General features: G+C 36.7%; 1 protein-coding gene across 18 annotated transcripts in view; it reads left to right on the forward strand.

Moving 5' to 3' along the window:
• CACNA2D3 (calcium voltage-gated channel auxiliary subunit alpha2delta 3) overlaps window positions 1-24,512 on the forward strand; it is a 422,632-nt gene that overhangs the window by 176,715 nt on the left and 221,405 nt on the right. For all 18 annotated transcript variants that reach the window (XR_002442442.1, XR_002442444.1, XR_002442443.1 and 15 more), the window contains 4 exons: window positions 8,865-8,996; window positions 10,361-10,421; window positions 10,512-10,662; window positions 21,742-21,816. Coding sequence is in view for 13 of the 18 variants with exons in the window: in XM_021409181.1 (XP_021264856.1) it covers window positions 8,865-8,996; window positions 10,361-10,421; window positions 10,512-10,662; window positions 21,742-21,816 (419 nt within the window). In the remaining 5 variants the exon portion in view is untranslated. The remainder of the gene's footprint in view (window positions 1-8,864; window positions 8,997-10,360; window positions 10,422-10,511; window positions 10,663-21,741; window positions 21,817-24,512) is intronic.

The following is a 24,512-nucleotide window of genomic DNA, read 5'->3' on the forward strand; positions in this document are numbered from 1 at the left end:
GTGCACTATCTTAGATATGGATTTAAGAGACTTTTTGACCTGAGAAACCTCTATTAATCATGATGTCTCCCATACGTCCTTGTTGCTTCCTGGGGCAAGACAGTAATAACAATTTACCATTGATCTATAATGGTAGAAAATTACTCGGTCTTCTTTCATCTTTCCATTTTCTGTATTACTTTTTTTCTGATGAGTATTAGCTTGTCTAATGGTTGGATAGAAGCTATGGAGTCAGCATTTCAGCTCCCACGGTGAAGAGGTGGAAGCAGCAGCTACTTAATGCTGCTCCTATGATTCACTTGGGTCTGAGTGCTAGGTAACACATATAATGGTACATCCACAAAATGCATTGGAGCCCAACTGAGAGCATTAGAAAGGCTCCTGCAGATAATGAATCCCGTTACAAGGATCCTTGTTAGCTCATGCTCTGCCATGCTAGTTCAGCTTATTGACTTCCAGCACTGGAACACGGTTACCTTAATATTGCTCTACACTGCACCTACCTGAGTATGTTGTGTGAATAAGCAAAGTGTGAGCACAGGGATCTCTGTTGCGTCAGCGGTCAGCGTCAACGACCATGAGCTCATGTTGGGTTCTGCTGACTTACCTCTCCAGAAAGTATCTCAGGTTTGTACATTCAAATTGAGTTTTTCCCACACTTGTGCAACTCATCTGTTTTACCTCGAGGATGTGATGCTGGAATGACCAATGAGAGAAATGGCACAAAAACCATTTGAACTGCAGGAGTAGAGCGTGAATTACATTTTTTTTTTTTTCTTAAGAATAAAGTAAATGAAGCCCAAAAGTAGAAGTAACTGATGATTGGATGAGAATGTTTGGGTAAGAAGCAAGGTATTGGCAACACTTCTTTGAATCAATGATCTAACTGATTTTGCAGAACTAACTGAAGTAAGATGCAGTCAGTTGAGGCTTTTTAAGTAGTTTTCAAGTCAAGCACCATTACTCTCCATAGTCTCAACATCTCCGATTTGGAGGCATAAAATGTTTGGGATGCTAATTTGAAGTGAGTTGGAAAAGTTCCTTCAGCTTCACTTGTGATTACCTTGGAAATACCCACTTTATCCAAGCGTGCCTCAAGTGAGACAGGTTCTCTCCTGGCCTGTTTACAGTCAGCATCACTGAATGAAAAGACATCTCAAGCATCTTAGCACTCATTTTGTGAGAAAGAAGTGTTTTTTTGTTGCCTAATACACGAGTTTCATGCTGAAGCAGGAGTTAGTGCCGAAGCCAGGCACTAATATTATGTATTTAATGAATCTGTCTGCAAAAAGATAAAAAATTCTTTTTCCATCATCAGCAATAGGAATAAATTCTACCCAGGCAGCTTTAGGAAACTTCAGGAAAGGTGCCACTGTCCTGCCATAGAAGCTGTTACTTTGTCTTTCACAAATTGCAAAGAAATTCAATCACTTGAAACATTCAAGGTGTCTTCCTTCCCACCTTTATTCTCTGTAATGTGAATCAGGAAAAAGATTGATTTTGTGGCTTTCTTGTTGCTCACTTCCATTTTTGTGTAACTACTCAGCCAAAGAAAGGTAAAGAAAGGAAAAAAAATAAGTAAATGCACACATCCAGCTATGTTCAGGTGTTTGTGTGTGGGGAATACATATATATTATATACTTAACATATTACTGGCATTATGTGCCTAATTACTTTATGAGATTTCTTTCTACTTTCTGTCTGTGGAGAATTTCTTGTAGGCTTTCATTCTTCAGTAGCTTCTGGTGTGCAAACTGATTCCCTTTTCCCGAGTACTATACCTTTAAAAAATATATTGAAAAGGAATTATAACTGATTTGTTCTCCTTTAGAGGACTGAGTTTTCTTACGTGTGTTTATTTCATTATTTTAATAAGAAGATGCAATCAGAATATGTTCTGTTATTGACTTAAAATAACCACCAGGAAAAAAATTACTGAGGGTAGCTTTCAATGTGGAGTATATTAATGAAAAAAAGTATCATGATTAAGTACAAGATTATCTTTTATGGATTGAGTTTACATGCTAGTAATACATTGGGGAGTTAGTTTTTCAGTTTGTTTTCCTTACTTAAAGATTTTTCGAGACTATTTCTCCCATGAACTATGTTGGGAAAACATTATTTATCTTTACACTTAGAAGTCATTGACTTAATAGGTCTGGGTTCCTGTAGACCTTTAGGACTGAATACTAAAAAACATTTGATTAAATGCTTGTATGGGAAATGTAACAATTGTTGCTTTTTTCAGTATGGAGCAGAGAAGACTGACGTTTACGCAAAGAAACATAGAAGTCTATCCAAAGATGCATTTTATTCATTTTGCTTACTATTTTATAATAGAGTAAATATTTCCCTCTCTATCCTGCCACATAATACAGATCCTTCTTGGATTTTTCTTGGATCTGTGTTGTGTGAAGAGGAGAAAAGGAGGTCTGCCCTTTTGGTCAAGTATTAGTATGCTTGGCTAGAATGTAAACTGTTTCAGAATACTATTTGGCTAAAATCCTACAGAGATATTTTTACACTGTACTTTGTTTATCTAGGTGTCTTTCTTGGTGCTTTTATTTGGCACATTCCTAAAGACACAAATAATGTTAAGAATCCATAAGTGATTTTGTAATGTATTTGTCCCAAGAGGCATTTGTTCATCTGTTCAGTGTTTTCAGTATGTTTTAATGTCAGCTTCAGAGGTACTGAACCAAACTTTCTCATATCAGTAAGGCTTTTTCCTACTTTTTGTTTGAGTAGAACTGCCACTCTACTCAAATGGTGCAAATGTTCTTTTGTGCAAGAAGAAGGAGGGACAAAAGGTTCTTAAAGCACATTAAGAGAAAATTGACTTGAGAGAGTAAGATGCAATTGTTTGTCACGATAATAGATAACTGCTCTTATTGCTGCTACTCAACACATTCATATTGTGTTGATACTCCCAGGAATGTATCGATAGATGTTTAAATTGTTTAGTATAGCCCTATGTGGTTGTAATACATTTTACAGACTACAGCATTACCTCTCTAGAGTTTCTCACGCTTCCATTTGTTGCACACAACAGGCATGTGATGGTGGTTAAAACAAGGTCTTTAATGTCACTCATTCAAATTTTTATTAGGACCTCCTTGCACTGTGTGGTGTAATTAAGTTAGCCTGTTTCTGTAATTCTCTCTCTCTCTCTGATTATCAGAACAATAGAAATTTTACACTTATTGTAAACTGTAAATTTACAGTTTGTATGGACATTTTTTTAAACAGTTTTAGGAAAATTTTGTGAGCAGGTCTGTCCTTGGGCAGTTTCTGCAAGGATGACTTTTATTTCGAAGGCTGTACCTTGCCTTTGTAATATATCACTTTGACAACAGCTCTGCTACAGTTGCTTCTTTTGGTATGTTGTGCATTAAATATTTTACAGCACATTTGGCTTCATTTAGCAGCAGTCATGTTTGCTTTCTTTTCCTGTAATTTGCAATATGTTCCACTGGCTTCCTGTGTTGTTTGTCCTGATGCTTTTTCCTGCCCTGCCACTTGGACAGGTTTAGATTTCCTAGTCACTGTTCCATCAGCCCGTTCAGAAATTTTTTCTTCCCATGTGTCAGAACTGGCTGTTTTTCAGTCTTTAATTTTGTTTCTGCAATTAAATAGCTTAATATAGGGGGTCTCAATTTGATTTGTTTAATTCCTAAGCTCTGAGCATTTGTCTTCTCTTTCCTACCTGGGACATTTATTTCTAATAATATTTTTTCATGTGTTTCACTTTTTCTCAGTCATACCATGGAATCCTCCACCCCTGCATAGTGTTTCTTATCTGTCTTTCAGTTTTTATAATCTTCAATTTTTATCCTGCAAAAATGTGAAAAGGAATACTTTCTTTTAAAAATACAGGAATATCATATTTTCTGTGGTCACATCAATTTATGATGTGATCCTCTCAGCACTGTGGGGCTTTGACTTGAGTTTGGCTTTTTATGAAATTGCTCTGTAGACAATCATATTTTATTGGGCTGTATTAGTGATAGCTGTAACTGCCCCATGTGCTCAACTTGTGGGACAGCAGCAGTTACAGGAGAATCTTGGTAGTTCTTCTGGGGATGGACAATGTGTGACTTCTGCTCCAAACTCCTTCTTCAATTAAAAACAAATAAATAGTAATCATTTACTTTAGACATTTACCTTCCTACTGGTTGCTTTTAGCTGTTATATCTCTTTTAAGTTAAGCAGGGTCAAGCCAGGTCAGTCACTGAATGGATATCCTCAAAGGCAGTTGATTTGCTGCAGGAAGTTTCTTATAATTCAGTAGGCAGCAACCTATTCTAAGCCAGGACTGAAATGCTGTCCCAGAATTAGTGTTAGGGAGGACTTCACCACTGTAATTCTGTATTTCAAATGGACTAAAATTGAATCTCAAATCACCTTGTTCACTCAATAAATAAATTTTAAAAAACCAACCAAACGTCCACCATGAAACTCAGTGTGAATAGAAGCACACCTGGTGATACTCCAATTCTTCTACTGCCACTTCAAAGGAGAAAGGAAGTGTTATTAGAGAAATGTTGGAAGCTGAAACAGCTACATAGCTATCACTGTGTCTCTATGCAATCATGCACTTGAAGTCTTTACAACCTCATGTATATGTGAAAAGGGAGTGTAATTTTTGACATTGGTTCATGGTTCTCACCCATGAAGCAAAATAGGCAAGCACTTTTTTGTCTACAGATACTTTGATCTGTGCGTTGATGCATCCACGGTACCCAGAAGAGGGGGAGGGAGGGGAAGAGAGAGAATAAAGCTAATGCAGTTGCCAAAATTGGCATCCAGCCCCAGCTCTTGAATATGTTGGACCACCCTGAAAAGCATTCATATTAGTGTTGAGTAGTATAATTATTAGATTGTTGGTGTATGTCCCAGTGAAGTATGTGATTTTGTTATTCTTTAAAGTATGACCAGACTAAATATGTTGTCAGTGTCATCAAAACTAAGCTAATATTGTCACTATCTTTGAGCCAAAAGAGTGTTGGATTTTGCATTCTTTTCCAGTGCTTAGTCCTATAGGCTGTGCTTGTACTGCTTCATTGTATGACAGCATTGCTCTGCAATGTTAGGAGCTGTCCTTGAGGTCAGATACTGCAAAGAGGAACACCATTTTGGATGCCAGAGTCTTTGACAGCTTTCCCGGAGAAATTAATGATCACATTACAAAAGCAATATGCTAGAGGAAAAGACAAAGAATTATTGGTAACAATTTTTCTTGGTAATAAAGCAGAACATGGAAACAAAGGGTAGTATTCTGCATTTTCTTCATAGGAACTGAATTCCTCAGTAGGTCTCCCTTATTTTCTATTCAGCTTGCTAGAAAGACTGAAAAGCAAAAAGCATTGAGTATGTATAATTTTATTTCTGTAGCCTTATCTTACTGAGATATTTTTACAGATTCTGTGCAATAAAATAGTTTCTGTTGTCGTGTTAACCTTTGTCATGTTGTTGTACATCTTTCAGTCTGCACACCTTGGTTGCCTTTGTTGAGTCTTCGGTCCTGTTTCTTAGGGTCAGCAGTATCTGTGACAGCAGCTTAATTGTTACACGCAGTTACACTGTTATTTCACCATTATATTTCACATTCCTGTCAATGTTCCTATTTTCTCCAGGCTAGTTTTTATTAAATATCTGCACAAACAGCAGTGGAACAAAATGCCATATAATTGCAAGCAAGCCCATCTAGGAGACCAGGGAAAAGAAATACTTGAATTGTATTTAGCTGTTATTGCCAGGAAGCACAAACAGAAATTACATTTCAAGATGTGTGGCAGAAACTGTTTGCACTTATTGTCTTTGAGACACCTCCGTAACATCGCAGAAATGATTTTGCATTTATATTAAGTTCTTATCTTTTTTTTTTTTTTTTCCAACTCCCCAAACTCCTTAATATTCACAAGCACTTAGTTCCGTGTTAATACTGGTAACTATTTTGGGGGCGTAGATGACATTCATCAGCAATATGAAAAATTAACAATACTGTTTTCAAATGAAGAAATGGGGGCAATTTCAGCAGAATTACTAAAATTGAGAATTGCCCAGAACTGTATAACAACATATCTGTTATTAGAAACAGATAAAATTTTAACGAGGCTCTAAGTTGAGAACTCAGTTGCATTTAGGATTGTACATGTGCAAAGAGATGCATTCATAATCAAATTTACAACAAGGAATTTGGTTTGGAGATTATTCTACCTGCAGATGCAGTAGGCAGTAGAGAGATATGATTTTGACTTCCGTGTTATCTGTCTGCAGTTGGTACTGTGGATAGATTTTTTTCCCTACTTCATTTTTACTCTAGTGTTGTAAGGATTAACCTGTGACCTAATTTACTTAAAAAAAAGAAAAAAGTTTGATGCATAAAATGTGACTTATAGATTGCTCGTGGCATATTGTAGAAACAACAGCCAATGTAATAGATAGGCAGGTTGTAGAAAGGTAGTGTATTGCCACCAGGATTAATTTTAATGGAATCTGGTCATCATAGATTGCATTTTAATTACACTCTCTTGTTTAATATGCTTGCTTAATGCTCCTTTCATTAAAAAAAAATCCTATTACTTTCAGTGTCATTGGATTAATATTTTAGGTGATCAGCATTTGGATGATTAGTACTTAGAGCTGTCAACATAATGCAGAATATAGACTCAAATAATCATGTTCAGGGCAAATTTTTCTGGTTGTATTTCCCTGGACTTCTCTAATTCATAGTATAGATATATAAACACAGTAAGCAACACCTCATGGATGGGCTGATAAAAGTAATCTGCTACCATGCTGGTGTGGATATTTTACTATAAATTCATTTTAAAATAGCTTTATATATGTATTTATTACATAAATATATATTTTAAATGCCGATACGTGTATGTTAGATTCAGCTGAAAGTTTAACAGCAAGGACAACTAAGGTTATCTTACTATCTGATGGAGATGAAATGTACATGGAATCTAAAGGAAATAATCTTTGAGTGGAGAGTCAAAGTGAAGGTTATGCTTAGCTGAGGGTACTGTGGCACAGATCCCCTGGGAAAGGGCACTAACAATTAGCCTCTGAGGAATTCAGGATAGAAGATACCTGATCTGCTCAGTATTGTAAAGCACTACTTTAAAATGTGCAGTCTTGGAATGAGATCCAAATACAAATTACAAAGAAACACTAGAGATTATTTTAAATATAAATTAAGTTGCAATTATTCTATTTAGGATTGGTTTGGCTTTTCAGTCGTAGTGGTAACTGAAGGATATACCAAGAACTTAATGTCCTACTGAATGAGAGAACAGCTTCCAGTTCCTCTAAGAAGACTTTTCAAGAAACACTTCAGTGATTCAATTCCTCCATCAGAACACGTGAATAGAGCAGAGCTGGGAGGTTGCAGTGGACTGAGAAAGCTATTCTCCCTTTAGTGCATCACTTCTCATTTAATGTTTAAATGCTGAACAATGGATCTCAGCCCAATCAGTATTTTGATGTGCTGAAATGTTTCTGAAAACTGATGACAGATCACAGGACAGCATTCTTGACAGTTGATTCCTGATGTCTCAATCACAACTTGTTATTGGAGACTTGGAAACACCCAGACAATGGTTCTTGCCAGCTAGACAAAACTGAAGAAGTACATTGGACTGGTGACATTTGATGCGTGTCTGATTGGACAGATTTTAAGTGTATATTTCATCTTCTAGAGAAACAAATAACTATAACAGACATGTTTTAAATACAAAATCTGTTTTCTTGACCTTGACTTCTCTTGACCAAAATATTTAGATGAAAGTAGTACTTAAAGATATGTAGCTCAGCCATTTCACTTTTTGTACTGTTTTTTTCTTGATGAGTGTAAGGAAAGATACCAATTCACCTTTACTCCATTCCATTAAAATCACATTCTGAACAGTCTTCTGAAATCAGTAAAGTAACATTATTTTACGAGTTAATGAAAGCATTATTTCAAATGTTTGAACAAATGTTAGTGAATACTTACTCTTCTACAAATGAATTAATGCATCTGTGATTTTAGTTCTGTTTGTTCCTTTCTCTATTACTGATTCCATGTACAGATTGAATTGGGAATGCAGTATATCTTAATTGTTTCTCATCTGTCATCTTCATTTGACATCACAGTTGGAAGTTGAGTAACTTTTTTAGATGTGTTCATTTACTCCTGAAAACCAACTCTGCAACTTAAAAAGTGTACTTGAGCAGTCTGGGATTTTAGGAATTGCTGCCTGGGGCAGTAAGTAGGATGTAATAAACAGAAATAACTTATTTTCAACATCAAGGATTTGTTTTGTGCTTCTCTCTTTCTTTCTCTCTCTGGGGGTCAAAAATAACAGGATGTTATTGTGAAATCTGGTTCCAGTGTTTTCCGAATACGATTAGTGTTCTATGCTATAAGATTTTGTGTTTGAATGTATACCATAATTCACCCAAGCATGAAATAAAAGGTATTTGACTTTATGTTCTCACAAGTAAACTTTCAAATAGAGTAATAATGACCTTACAAAACTGGAGATTAATAGAAACATATAAAATGTTGCTATGAGACGTTCTAAGCATTTAGGGAAATGGATTATTAAACAAATAACCAATTATTAGTTTGACTCATTCATGTTCTCCAGAAAAAGGAATACAGGAGTTACAAAAAAATTGCCTAATTAGCAATTTTAAGTTATGTACAAAATGCACCTGGCTTCTCTTTGGCATTTTAACCATAATTCCATTATGTAAGTATTTGTTTTGAATCTCTTAATTGACACAGGAAGCTGCAATAGTTTGCACTTACTGGATTTTAGGGTAATAAATAAGCTGAAGATGATAACAGGTTTTTTTCCCTTCTTAGATCCAGCCATTGTAAATGGAGTTTATTGGTCAGAATCCTTAAATAAGGTGTTTGTTGATAACTTTGATCGTGACCCTTCTCTCATCTGGCAGTACTTTGGAAGTGCAAAAGGATTTTTCAGACAATATCCAGGTAAGAATAATACAGACTACGGAGAAACAATAAAGAATGCTGTGGCTGCAAGTATCTACAGAGTATTGTCATGAATCATTACTTTCACAGATACTTACCGGTTCAATGTTACTTTATCTAGTTTTCAGAAAAAAATTCCTAATCAACATTTTCAGTGTTCTGAGTTTTCATTTGGAAATGTAGCCCCTAAGATAACTCATATATATTCTTTATTCCAATATACATAGGTGAAAAATGACTTCTAAACTGAGTGTAGAGAACAAAAATAGACCCTTCATATGGTACTGAACTTAGATAACATGCTCTGGCAAGACATACAATAAAATTTAATTCCAATTTATTCAGTTCTTGCATAGATGATAACCTGTTATCTTGCATTTAAAGATTTTGAAAGTTTGTTTTAAAGGTATTTTTACACAAGTTGTAATAAAATGTGACTGTGGAACTTCTATTATTTCTACGTAGTAAATAAAATAAATATTAAATATTAGGTTTATATTTAATTATGTATCACATTTGCTACATGCTAAATACAATAAAAGGCTAAACAAACAGATCCTCAGCTTCTACAACTTTGAGTCAGGCTCATAGAGGGAAGTGTTTCTTTAGCTGACAGTTTAGCAACCAACAGTTGATTGGTTGGCTGGTTTATTTGTTACATTTTAAACCAGAATATTTAATATGAACCAGTGTACTTTAAGCCTGTATGTCTCAAAGTGGCTGAATGGAATGTATACTACGCTTGTATTAATTTTAAATTATGGATCAGTTCTCAAGCTCTGTGATGCTGAAGAGTAGAAAATGTCTTTATTTTAAAGGCTATATCTTTTTTTTTTTTTTCTAATATGGAGAAGATACCATATTATGTTTGACTTACAGCCTGGAGGAACTAGACATAGTTACTGGTGAAAACACAAAATGTGCAGCCTGTGAGTGAAGCTGCGAGCAAGTACAAGCTATTATCAAGTTAGTTAAGTATAACTGTATGGCAGCACCTGCTGAGTTCAGCCATAAATTGTAAGCAGTCATGGCTTGAAAGGGACTTGGCCAGCCTGTCTAGAATTTGGACAGCACTGGAGACCAGGTAGAATGTTACTTCAGTGACAGAAATATGATGAGCATAGAAGGATTGAAGGTTTTCACCTTATAGTAGGCTAAAAAGGAGTGAGGAAACCATATTGTTTCTGTCAGTCCTATTTTATTATTGTTTTCCAGCATTTGCTGTATTATAATAGCATTGACTGTGAGATTGATTGAAGTATGAAGCTGGTAAATGCTGCTTTGCCACAATATCACAGAGGTAGTTTGAGCAGTTACTGTGCTAAATGTTGTAATTTAATCTTTTCATCTCTTTTTCTAAACAGGAATTAAATGGGAACCTGATGAGAATGGAGTCATTGCGTTTGACTGCAGAAATAGAAAATGGTAGGCAATGGATGTGTATTATGTTTAAGAAAAGGGGAATGAAAAATGTTCATTATTTTAAAGAACAAGATGTTTTGTCTTTCATATTAGGTACATCCAAGCAGCAACTTCTCCAAAAGATGTGGTAATTTTAGTAGATGTCAGTGGCAGTATGAAAGGACTTCGCTTGACTATTGCTAAGCAGACAGTTTCATCTATTTTGGATACCCTTGGAGATGATGACTTCTTCAATATAATTGCCGTGAGTGTCTCAGGATTTTTCTTCCATCATTTTCTTCCATCTCTTGTTGCTATCCATCATGTTTTACATCACACAGTAAACTTGAAAAATGCTGTGGGCAAGTGATTGTTATAAGATGGCATTTGTAGCTACTGGACAAACTCTGAATTTCTGATGCAAGCCTATTAGGTGACAGTGTTTTCAAACTCTTGTTTTCTAGGAGTTGCAATCCAAAGCCCCTTAAGCTGTAATAAGATTGGTAGTTGCAAAGAATAGCAATCTGTTTTGCAGTTTGCTTGCACTTTCTACATTATCTTACTTTTTAATTTGGGGATTTCTTCCTCCTTAATTCCACTGTTTTACTCTTGCAGATTCTTCAGTACAGTGCAATATACAAAATGGTGATTGTGTAAAAATTAATACAATTAGATGTTAACTTTTGCTGAAGCTTACATGGCAGGATAAATGCCAATTTACCTCCCCGTTTTTATTTTTTTTCTCAGTGTGAATTTGAAATGTTTTGTTTGTGTACCTATTTAATTGAGTTTCAGAAATGTGGGGTGCTCATAAAACACAACTCTAAACATGCTACTGAATATAAGAATCCACTGCATGCAACCATTTTTCTGACCCATTTTAAATCTACCATTTTTATTTCGAATATTCACATTTTTAATCTAACAAACACTTAATATTGATTATTAAGTCAATCTACATGCTACTGTCCAAAAGTGCAATTTAATGATCTATCAAATTGCATGAAAAGCAGTGCCTGATATTTAGCTTTAAAGATACATTAAGTTCTAGGACACTTTTTCCATGCTGATGCTATGATATGATGTTATTTTGCAAATAACAGCAGGGTTTTTTTGAAGCTTTATGGAGAGGTATTACTGCTGCTTACTTACGGTGATGATTTAGATCATCAATAGTACCTATCATTTTGATGTTGCAGGTAGTATTCACACATTTTAAATATATGACAAGAGACTGGTTTTACAGCTATTTAAGCATAATGAGATTAGACATGTGGGTAAGGATGGCTTGAACGTGTCCTAAAATGACATCACAACTGTGATCTGGCTTAGAGAAGGGACAAATTGATGTTTAATAATTTTCCCTTTGTGGATATTGTTTTGCTTACAAATAGTAAGATAAAACAACTTTATAGGTAAGTGATTTTATCATGCATAAGAATGTTTTCAAACCAATGAGACTGTCCTCCAACAGCTTTTATTAGCTTTAATTAAAAAAAGCACCTTTTGTAAGTAGGAAAAGCATGTCAACCAAGTGGTTACTAAGACTTGCCATTCTTAGTGTATAATCTCTGATTTTTCAGTAGTCATAACAGTTATTGTAAGTGAAGAGGTTTTTTTTTTTTTTTTCCTTTTTTTTACTTTGGGAAAAACAAAATGTTCAGCTACAACAAAGAATGTGAAAATGTATGTCGCCAGGATCCAAAGAAATCTTTTTGCTGAAATAATAGAACTATGTGTAAATATTTCAATACGCACAAGCGTGAAGTAAGGTCATATCTTTAAAACTTTAATTGAAAATAAACAGGGCTGCGCTTACAACAGTGTTCACAGTGGCACAGGGCAGCTCATGGCCCCCTCACACAGCTCCCAACTCTGCAGCCCCTCTTGCTTGGTTAGTATAGGAAATTCTTAAGAAAAGAGACATAATTACTGTGGTAATTATAATGCTATAATGTGTACAAGGTGATTTCTTCATCTGAAGGTTTTTTCTATTCTGTCGCCTCTTTTAGGGTGATTATGTGTTTATTTGTTGAAATAAGCAGCGCTAATGACTGAGAATGCAATTTTATTCTTATCACCTCAGCTGTTCAATTTTGGTAGGACACTTGTGGTTTAGCTGCTGTGCAAATATGGACCTGAAACTATTCACTGCATTGAAAGAAGTACTGCAGACTTGCAGGGGGTCATGACGGGATTGGGGATGAGTGGGAGAGGCGTTATTCTTTCACACAGGAGAAGGTTTTTAAGGAGTTGTTTTGAACTAATTATCACAAAATAATCCTTGCTGTCTCCTCACAAGGCAAAAGTAATAATTCAAAGAAAGCACAAAAATTGTTTGCTTGACAATGTAACAAGCTGTTAGCAGCCGTGCTGTGGAGAAGGGAGCTGACCTTTCTGTGAGGAGTGGCGTAGGCAGGCTGGCACTGCATTGCAAGCTCCTTTTAAAATCTGATGTGTTGGAGGAAGGTGTACTGAGGGTCTGCAGTAAAGCCAGGGATACTGTGACCTAATGTTCAGCAGAAATGACTTGAAGCACTGATACCAGCCAATATTTGAAAGGCCTGTGCAGATGGCTGCTCTGTGAGTCCTGAGACAAATAATGCAGTATCTCCTTCTCTTCCCAGGCCAAATTGTGAGACAGAATAAGAGCTATATGTGGGAAATCTGTATAAGCAATACACATATAAGATTAAGTGAAAGTTTTGAACCTGAATAATTTTATGACTTTACTATGCACAGTGATTAATGGAGGATTCTTATTAGGAAGTGGGTCAAGAATTAGGAGTCAGATGGATTAAGGAGTTCACTCACCCTAAAGCATGACAGCATTTTGAAGGAAAAGAAGGAAATAAAAGGAAAATAGAGGTGAAAGATGTGATAGAGGACTTGCAGATAATCAACAGGCAAAATGAAGCTAGCAGAAGGTTTACACAAACAGATGAGAAACTTCTGTGTTTGTTACAAGAAAGAAGGAAGAACGCTTCTAAGTTTACCAAAAGAGAAGATGAGATTAGAGAAAGGCAAGATGTTTTATAATTTATCTGTTGAAAGAAGGCAGGCCTTGTTTAAAAAGTGTCAGGGTTGATAAGTGAGAAAACAGAGCAGCATTGTGGGAACAGGAATGAGCTACCTTGTAAAAGGCAATCGGGTGGCAAAGATCACACATCTGCAATGGAGCTCAGCCTGAGTTTCTTTTCTGTGCACAAGCTGGACTGCTGTAAGCCAGGGTCAAGTTTGGAAAGGAATTGCGCATTGAGAAAATAGTTACCTATATCAGTAGAAGGAGAGGGAGCAGAGCTTAGTAGATGGAAAACTAAAGTCTGAAAAGCATTTGTGCAAAATTTGTGGTCATCAAATCTGTTCATTTTTTATTCTTCCTTTACAATATTTCACTGCACAAAAAGTTTTTGAAAAGAATTTGTTTGCTTTTTGTATTGTTGTACATTTTCACATTCTGCACACAAAAAGAAGCTGAGAATTCTTGTTAATGGTAATGGGAGTTATGATCACTACGCACAAACATCATTACAAATTCAACTGTCACTTAAAAATATGCAGTAGGATAGAAAAAGAAATAAAACCTGCCAACAACAAATCCCAAAAGTTACTAGCAGTACATTAACTGGATTCTTTCGTATCCACTATATCCATTTGATTTTTCACTAAATATATTCACTAAATATATTTCTAACTTTATAAGTAGAAGAAAGCAGATCTCCGTGCAAGTCTTTCCAAAGAATAAACATAAAAACATAATGTTAAAAATCATTTCAGTTTTCATGTTCAGGTTGTTGCAAAATCTATCTGAAATTGATAGACTAGATGATTGAATTGCAAAAAATACCTGTTGAAACACAAGAGCAATTTTGTGCTGCCTGTGTTAAAATTTAAGGTCAGTTTACTGGCACATGAAAGAGATGCCGGCAACAACAAGAGAAAAGGCACATTTTTCCAATTCACTTTGAAGTATAACTCCAAGTCATGCATTAAATTAACAATATTATCATAAAAGGAGACCTAATTCTGTTCAATGTTGAAATTTTTCAGATGCTTTTACAAAAATGTAAACTCTATATTAAATGAATAAAATATTAACTGAGCTGAGAATGCTGAATTGATTTTAATGCTGTTGTCATGCCATATTAGGAAAACATATTAGAGGAGTATTATTTGTTAATTCAGAGCACAGTAGCGTAGTTCCTGGTTTTAATTTGCAGAATTTTCTATTATAAGTATTTTAAGTCCTGTTTAAGTCCTTGTATTCATTCAGAATGTTTAAACCTATTTTTCAACTGGCCTGAGTAATCGGATTCTGTGTAGGTAGCATGGCAGGAGGCTGAGCGAGAGGCAGGCAGCCAATTGTGAACCTCCATGTGGTTGCTCTAAGCCATGGGCTGCACTTAGATGTGTGTGATAATGCCAGGGGAATTTTGGAAATACCTGAACAAGAATTAAAGGTATTGGCTTGGCTTTATTGTTGGGTCTTAGGGTGGGCTGAAATGGATATCTTGAGCTGTTTGAAATCTTTTATCTGTGTTGTTGCGCAGCACAATATGAATGTTATTTGTCTCTGTGGATCTTGTTCCAGACTGCTGAAATACAGCAAAGAATAAATAGGAGAAATGCTGAGGAAAATGCAAACTTCTTGCATAGGTTTAGAGCCACATCTCCTCATGTTTTCAGAATATAAGTAGTATCTGATTATACAGTATAAATCAGCAGCTATCTAAGTATATAATTCCTCTTAGTTCAGATTTTGGCCCACTCATTTTACCTTTTGCCTGTTGTGCAAAGAAACATCTAGATTGGCAAAATAATGTAAACAAAGCAAATAAATGTAAATAAGCAAATAATAATAATAATGTAATAATAATAAATGTGTCCTCAAGTGTTTAAATTACAAGAATACTAAAAGCAGGTTAAGGTTTTAAGTGGAGACCAGAAAGTATGGTACTTCTTCTTTACTTCTCTCCTTCCTTGAGTGAAGCACAGGCTATACACAGATTTAACTCTCTATGTTATGGCATCACAGATATTACATCTATAATGTGATAATGATTTCCTATGCTAGCATGTAAGGATATGGTACCATGTAATATAAAGAAATATTAGAAAAGCAGAATGTAGTCTTCTGCTCAGGTAGATGAAATTTGTAGTAATTTATATGAAGGTTGAGTACTGACAGCTTTGAACTAAAGGAGAAAAGTCTGTTTCAAAATCTCCTTGCCCAGGGAACAAGAGAGATCTGTATCAGGTATTGCTGGCAAAGTGAGCAGTTAGTAACAAGCCTTTTGACTGAAGATCAGGAACCATTTTCATTCAAATATAAAGCTCTACATGTTCTAGAAAAACTGCAGAACTGAGTTCAAATTGCTGGGTAAGTTTGTGAGAAGGATGTGGGAGTTTTCTCTAGATTGAGAAAATTCTGGAATGTCTTTTTTTCCCTTTCTACTCTAAAATAAAGTTTGATATAGTTTTAAAAAATTATCACTAATAATACCACAAAATATTCCATAAAAAGGCCAGAAGCATCTAATATATGCTTGAAGCACAAGCTGAGTATTTTACTGAAGCTGACCAGTTTTACTAAACTCTTACCAAGTAGCTGTGCCAGTTTAAGCAGCAAACTCTACTTGAATGCCTCCACGTGTTGTATCAGACTTTTTCAGTTTTCACTGAGTTAGGAAGATGTTTGCTGCTTGGGGAATTCCTTTGGGAAGTGAAATGATTTTGTTCAGTAAATTTTTCTATCTAGCAGTACTTTATTTTTTTATAAGGGAAAAGAAAGTGTACATAAGCAGCGCATAGCATTCTTACTGTGTTTTTATTTTTATCTGTACACTGGGGCAAGAAATGCTAACAAATGGAGCATGTCCAGGTTATTCTTGTTATCCACAGAATACTGCTACATAAAATACTCATTTCTGCATAATTCATTTTTTCTTCCATACATAGCAGATTACTTGAAATATTGATATTTGCAAGGTGACTTGCTACAAATGCAATTAGCGTCACAATTTGGCAGGGTTTCAGAAGGATGAATACAACAAAGAAAGTCTTGGACACATGCTGTCTGTGTAATTGTACTGCTTATGTGAGAATGAACATTTTTCTTCTTCCTTTTTTGAAGTAGGTTGATTCTGTAGAATGAGACTGCTAAGGGACTTGAAACATCCTTTTGTGACAGTATGGGCATCCTTTATACTATGCAACAGAATAACAATAGAGACACTGCGTGAAGATACTGGGAGTCTGGGTTACGATGTGGATGGCAGACATGCAAGCTGTATATCTGTAGGGATACCTGATGCTATGAGTTACCCAAATACTATTTACTAGAAGTCTTATAGAAACTGGACATAATGAAATTGCACTGCTTAAATGCAGGCTCTGATAGAGTAGGTATTTGTGATTCATCTGCTTGCTGCTGCTGATAGGTCTGGAAAAAAAGCAGTATTAATACAACCCCTTAGAAGTTTGTATATTACTTGTATATATGAGATGTATGAAATGATCATGACTGAGAGAAAGACAGCCTAATACTTTATTGCATGTTGGCTGATTACAGACTGTGCTCGGTATCATATAAAGAAAAGTATGTCTTTATTCTAGCTTCTAACAACGGCTACCAAAATCATGCTAAAATCCCAGGCTTAAAAAAAGGGCTGTGAAGGCAGGAGAAAGCTTGGGAGCAGCAATTGGTGTGCCAGTGTCTGTTACAGATTTTCTGTGTGTGTGATGTGGTGGTGGGATATTTTTTGTATTTGCAATAGTGTGGAAGATACACTACAGATACAGATACAGACCACACTACAGATACAGACCACTTTGGTCTGTAATAGAAGATGCTTTGCAGATTTGACATTATTATTTTGCAATAACTGTCAGGAGACAGACTGGAAAGCGGTCTGAAGAGAAACTGCAGCAAAAAGTACATCATTTATCAGTCCAATGAACGGCTATAGAATCATAGAGTCGTAGAATGGGTCAGGTTGGAAAAGACCTTCAAGATCATCAAGTCAAACCGCAACCTAACCACACTACTCTAACTCTAACAACCCACCACTAAATCATGTCCCTGAGCACCCCATCCAAATGTTTTTTAAACACATTCAGGGATGGTGACTCCACCACCTCCCTGAGGAGCCTGTTCCAGTGCTTAACAACCCTTTCGGTAAAGAAGTTTTTCCTGATATCCAACCTAAACCTCCCCTGGCACAACTTGAGGCCATTTCCCTTTGTCCTGTCACCTGTCACCAGTGAGAAGAGACCAACCCCTCTCTCACTGCAATCACCTTTCAGGTATTTGAAGAGAGCAATCAGGTCTCCCCTCAGCCTCCTCTTCCCCAGACTCAACAGCCCCAGTTCCTTTAGTCTCTCCTCGCAGGGCATATTCTCCAAGCCCTTCACAAGCCTTGTTGCCCTTCTTTGGACCTGCTCCAGCACCTCAGTGTCCTTTCTGTACTGAGATGCCCAAAACTGAACACAGTACTCGGGGTGGGGCCTCACCAATGCTGAGTACAGGGGCAGGATGACTTCCCTATTCCTGCTCACCACACCATTCCTGATACAAGCCAGGATGCCATTGGCCTTCTTGGCCACCTGGGCACACTGCTGGCTCATATTCAGCTGACTGTCCATCAGTACACCAAGGTCCCTTTCCATCAGCCAGCTTTCCAGGCACTCCTCCCCAAGCCTGTAGGGTTGCCTCAGGTTGTTGTGATCAAAATGCAGGACCCGACACTTGGCCCTGTTGAAACTCATCTGGTTTACCTTGGCCCATCCATGCAGTCTGTCCAGCTCCCTCTGTCGAGCCTTTCTACCCTGCGGCAGATCAACACTCGCTCCCAACTTGGTGTTGTCTGCAAACTTACTGAGGGTACACTCAATCCCCTCATCAAGATAATTGATAAAGATGTTGAATAGAAGAGGCCCCAGCACCGAGCTCTGGGGGACACCACCCATGACTGGCCACAAACTGGATTTAACTCCATTGACCACAACTCTTTGGGCCCAGCCATCCAGCCAGTGTTTCACCCAGAAGAGCGTATGCCCATCCAAACCATGGACAGACAGGTTCTCCACAAGGATGCTGTGGGGTACAGTGTCAAAGGCTTTACTGAAGTCCAGGTAGACTACATCAGCAGCGTTACCTTCATCCACTAAGTGGGTCGCCTTGTCATAGAACGAAATCAGGTTTGTCAAACAGGATCTACCATTCATAAACCCATTCTGACTGGGCCTGATCCCCTGGTTGACCTTTAACTGATCCACGATGTCTCCTGAGATTATCCGTTCCATAACCTTCCCTGGCACCGAGGTGAGACTGATAGGTCTATAGCTACCAGGATCATCTTTCCGGCCCTTCTTGAAGATGGGAGTCACATTTGCTAGTCTCCAGTCAACCGGGACATTCCCTATCAGCCAGGACTGTTGAAAGATGATGGAGAGAGGTCTGGCAACCACATCCGCTAACTCCCTCAGCACTCTAGAGTGCAGTCCATCTCACCCCATGGACTTGTGAGTGTCCAGCTTTCGGAGCAGGTCCAAAACCATCTCATCGTGGATTGTGCATGGCCTATTCTGTTCCTCATCCCCATCTGCCAGCTCAAGGGGCTGTGTGCCCAGGGCGCAACTAGTCTTACTATTGAAGACTGAGGCAAGGAAGGCATTAAGTACCTCAGCCTTATCCTGATCCTTGGTCACCGTGTTGCCCTCAGCGTCCAACAAGGGATGGAGATTCTCCTTAGCCCTCCTTCTACTGTTGATGTATTTATAGAAATATTTATTGTTGTTCTTCACCTTAGTGGCCAAGTTCAATTCTAGCTGGGCTTTGGCTTTTCTAATTTTCTCCCTGCACAGCTTCACTAAAGTATTCCTAGTTGCCCTGGGCTCCCATGCTCTCCAGAACTGCCTCCCAAGGGACTCTCTCAACCATGCTCCGAAGGAGGCCAAAGTCTGCCCTCCGGAAGTCCAAGGTTGCAGTTTTGCTGACTCCCCTCTGAGGTTCAGCAATGATTGAGAAGTCTATTATTTTGTGATCACTTTGCCCCAGACAGCCTCCGACCTTTACATCCCCACAAGGCCTTCTCAGTTAACATACAGCACATCCAGGATTTTGTTTCCCCTTGTTGGCTCCTTCACCAGCTGTGTCAGGAAGTTGTCTCCCATGCACTCTAGGAACCTCCAGGACTGTTCCCTTTCTGCTGTATTATAATTCCAGCAGATGTCTGGGAAGTTCAAGTCTCCCACGAGACAAGGGGTAGAGACCTCGAGACCTCACCCAACTGTCCTTGAAGTATTTTATCCACCACTTCGTCCTGATTGGGTGGCCTGTAGCAGACTCCCATGATTATGTCAGTCTTATTGGCCTTCGCTTTTATCCTAACCCATAAGCTCTCAACCCTATCATCACCATCATTAATTTCCATACATTCGTATTCTTTCTTAATATAGAGGGCTATACCACCACCTTTCCTGTCTTGCCTATCTCTTTTGAAAAATCAGTAGCCATCAATCACAGTATTCCAGCTGTGTGTGTCATTCCACCATGTTTCTGTGATGGCAATTATATCATAGTTTTCTGACTACACAATGGCCTCTAGCTCCTCCTGTTTGTTACCTATGTTGCGTGCACTGGTGTAGATGGACCTGAGCTGGGCCACCTTGTGAGTGGGAGAAGCCCTAATGCCCTCTTGACCATGCTCACGTGTTGACACTGGGATGCACAGAAGACATTCCCAGTGACTCTCAAATGTTCCAGCTGTCATTGCCTTGTGTTTTCATATTACCTTTGGAGCAATAGATATGTCTGCAGGGTCTCATATATTGGAATAACACTGATGGGAATAAAATAATTAGAAAAGCATGTAAGTCTGATGCAGAAATTTTGCATAAATACCTTTCTAAATTTTGGTTTTTTTTTCAAACATTTAACCAACTGCTTTGTGAATATTGGTGTAAACGTTCTATACATCCAGCAGTAGGAAATGGAGTTTCTCTGCGTATATACCTCTTTATAGCTAAGGACTGAGCCTGACACAACACCTCAAGAATAACTCAATGAAATTCTAATTAAAAACTCTTCCCTAAGCAGCAGTAATTATGTAATTAATTAATGAGTGTGGCAAGTAGTGTACTGTTCACATGAATGGTGATGACAGATGTCCAATGTGGAACAGGTTGCAGCGATCTGTGTTGAGGCATATGTACAGACAAAAGAATGGTGTTAAATTGAAGAGAGTAGATCAAATTCAGAGCTACAGCAGAAACGAGGTCTTGCAGTGACTGAGAACCTTGTGTAAGCAACATATAGAAATGAATTGTTGGAAGACTTTTTTTTTCTTGTTGAGATGGAGGAATAAGTGAGTAAATGCATATGTTAATCATTGGAAATGTTATCCCTGATTGTTTTTGGCTTAACTTAATATGTTGTCTGCTATGGATGTTCTGATTCACTTAATGTTTGGGAAAGAGTGAAACCAAGTAGAGCTTAGATGCAAAGGTTCTTTGATCCATGATAACTTCCAGATTAGATCAAATTAATAAGAATTAAGCGAGGATCTCATCTTTACAAGGGACGTAATGGAGTTTTTGAAGGTATCTGTATTAATCTGACCTGTATTGAAACGTTTAAGGTTTAAACAAGTTGATTTTCAATCAAGTCATTTGAGTATCAATAGTTCTATTAAATCTACTGAATGCAAATGAGGCTGTTCATTTAAATTCTTAAGATGTTTCTGAAAATGAATCTGGACCATCTAACTTGAGCCTTGAAAGATAAGCAGGGAATTCTTTCAGGATCTGTCACAGCTTCATGTATCCTTGTACAATTAGTTATTTTGCTTTGACTTAAATTCTGACTCTTAAATCCTGATGTATTCAGGATTCATTCAAGCTCACAGACTTTTTGGCACGGTTATTTTGCTATTAACCTTCCGAAATGTGTTAGCCAAGCTTCAATTATTTGTCAAGATTTTTATTTAATATGTAACAAAGAACTGGGAGTTGTGACTGTGATGTATCAAATCTGAACTCTTAATCTCTTAATATTATCCAGATTTCATCTTGAAGGGTATTTAGGCCAGCTAGTGTATATAGTACACATTAACTCCACCTGAATTGGCATCCATTCCATTAAATGCTCCTTTTTAAAAGTCTAAACCTCTGAAATATTAAGAAGCATGAAAGAGAAAAAAGGACTATGGTCAGTTTTTAAAAATGAACTGGATCCTATTGTTCTTGCTTTATATGCATGCTTCCCTGCAGTTCTAAATCATTAAATTGTATCTTTCAAAGCTTTTAATTAAATTTTCATAATACTTTTTATTTCTTTGCATAGTATAATGAAGAACTTCACTATGTAGAACCGTGCCTGAATGGAACATTGGTTCAAGCAGACAGAACCAACAAAGAGGTAAGGAATGAAAGGAACAAAACAACAGAGAGATTACATTGCCTAAAATGTGCTATGAAGATCTTTCCCTAGTATAATGGATTACATTATTAGAAATAATAAATTAATTATTCTCCTTTTGACATTTCTAAGTAATCTTATGTGACTCAGTATGAAGAAAAATATCTATCTAGCTGTTTTGATTGATCTTAATTGAAAAATACAGAAATCACTGAAAACACACTGTTAACAAAAAAAAAGTTTAAAAAAAGAGTGAGGAAGAGATTGTGTTCTTAAGTCACACTAACACTAAAGATGAAACAGATATTATACTATGTGAATCGAAAGTGTGACAGACAGACGTGTCAAAAGAATAATGTATTAATCCAAGAAAATTCAGTGTGTATGCAAATGCATTATATACTACTGACATTTTTTTCAGAAATAAAAATAAACTGTTTATTGAAAGTGTTCTTAGAAGGACTATCACAGAATGAATCTACAGTTTAAAGCTTGATTTATTGACTGCCATTCAAATGCAATTGCTCTGTACGAGCAATATTGCAAAGCGCATCTTAGAAGGTTAAGGTAGGATGGTTTATGCCAAATAAAATTATGAAATTCTAGTTTTAATAATATTGTCAAAAAGTTCTTGTAGATTGAAAGACTGTTAAAGCCACAGCTGTTACTATAGAACTTCTCTGGCAATGGGTCTTGCATGTGCCTAGATAGGGCAGCAGTCTTGCATCTTATTAAAAGTATGTTTGTATCTTTTCTACCAAAAGCAGACCAGAAGGGTTTCAGCTCAGCCTTGAACTGCACTTAAGAGTTCAGCATGGCAGTTCATTTTTGCTAGAACAGTCAATGAGGCATTGCAGGAAGTAACAAATATAGCTTTGAAAACACATTTCTAAGTGTGTCTATCTTAGATCTTTTCATGTATGCCAAGATGGAATTAATTGATCTGGTTCTGCTAAACTTTCTTGTATTACTCACATAGGTTCTTCTCATTTCACCTAAATGTACACCAGCGTTCCTCAGGAATTACTCTTTATGGGCTACTTGCTTAATGTGCTTGATGTTCTCCACTATTGTTTTTTAGGATATCTACATAGCATTTGGTTGCAATATGGAACAACATAAATTGTTCCCAATCATTTCCTGCTGAAGACTTTTATTTGTGAACTGTTATGTAGCTTTCTAATGCAGCACTTTATTGTATGAATCTAATGAGCCATATGAAAGCTGTACAAGTTCTAGATTTAAAGCTAAAGATTTAAATATATTGCCAAGATGCACTGTCTGTAATTAATCCAAATACTAATCTTTCCATCACTCTGAAACTGATCAGAATGCCAATGAATATATGCCCATATGTTACTTAATGGCAGATTCAATTTAATTTATCTAAAAGTTTCTGTGCCACTTAGATGATGCTCAGATGCTATGAACATTGCTGTTACTCAGAACAGCTAAGTACAATTTCATATTTTGTTCTTCAGAGTAAGCTTCAACATCCTTTCCAGTTAAGTATTATACTTTTTTAAATCTGATATCAGTTTGTGTTTTGCTTTGCCTGTAAGCTGAATAATATATTCAATGGTTTGGAGAATAACTGAATAACATCTTTTTCCAGCTATTTGTATTGGTGAAATGGTTATTGATCTGTTTCCCTTGAGAATAAACTTGAGATAGGTAGCCTGTGATAGTTGTATGTATTTTACTTCTCTTTAACCTGTTATGACTTTGTCAATCTTCATTTGTTTCTTAGCTTCTGTGAAGAATACAATTGTCCGTTCTAATTATTGTTTGAGTTTGTGTAACAAAATTAACAGTTCCTTTGCCTAAGAACCAGCAGGCACAAAAGTGTTGCAGTCAGGGCTTAGCAGATAAAGACTGTTCAGGAGACAGGGTAACATTTAATCTTAAACAGTAGTTCTGTTATTATGCCCCTTAATTCATTGTTACAAAGTTTGCTTTCTCTGTTGTCTGATATTGTAAGATCTGATACGGTGTGCTTTGGATATACCAACGCAGTAAAATTACCTGTGGCCTCATGCTCTCAGATAGCAAATGTACATGATGGGTAGTAGAAATGCTTCTCCATAGAGCCCAGGCAATGTAATGGGCTGCCAAAGATCCAGACTTTCAAAAAATCCCCTCAATCTTGCATGACTCTTCCCTATCGCTGTAGTTTATATTTCAATCTCTTTCCCCACAGCCATTTTAGTAAGTTAAGGTGACAAGTTGAGTTTATTTCTTGATTTATGTAATAAAGGAGCCCAGAAGAGAATTTATGCACCTGAATTGTTTCATTAAATAAGGAGAACAGTCAGATAGCAAAAAAGCCAAAGAATGAGTAATTTGCCTTTGTAACATTCAGCTTAACCAAATAAATATTTTGAAAAGACATACAATTTTCATGAAAGTTGGGGTAGTGAAAGTAAGAATTATCATTCATTTTTTTAAATGCCCCATCACTGTTGTGAGAGTAACATGATGAAGATCACTCCTTGTTTACAGCATTATTATCCATCTGCTACATTGCCGTAGCTTTTTAAGGAGCATAAAGTAATTTGAATACATCATTTTATATTACATAATAAATAAATAATTTATTTTTATAATAAAAATGTTTAAAATTTAACATATTCATGCATTCTTACTATGGAAAAGGAGTTAGAGGTGGATAAAATTGGGTTTTCAGCCTTGAATCT

The sequence above is a fragment of the Numida meleagris genome, chromosome 11 (genome assembly GCF_002078875.1).
Source record: "Numida meleagris isolate 19003 breed g44 Domestic line chromosome 11, NumMel1.0, whole genome shotgun sequence".
Taxonomy (NCBI): domain Eukaryota; kingdom Metazoa; phylum Chordata; class Aves; order Galliformes; family Numididae; genus Numida; species Numida meleagris.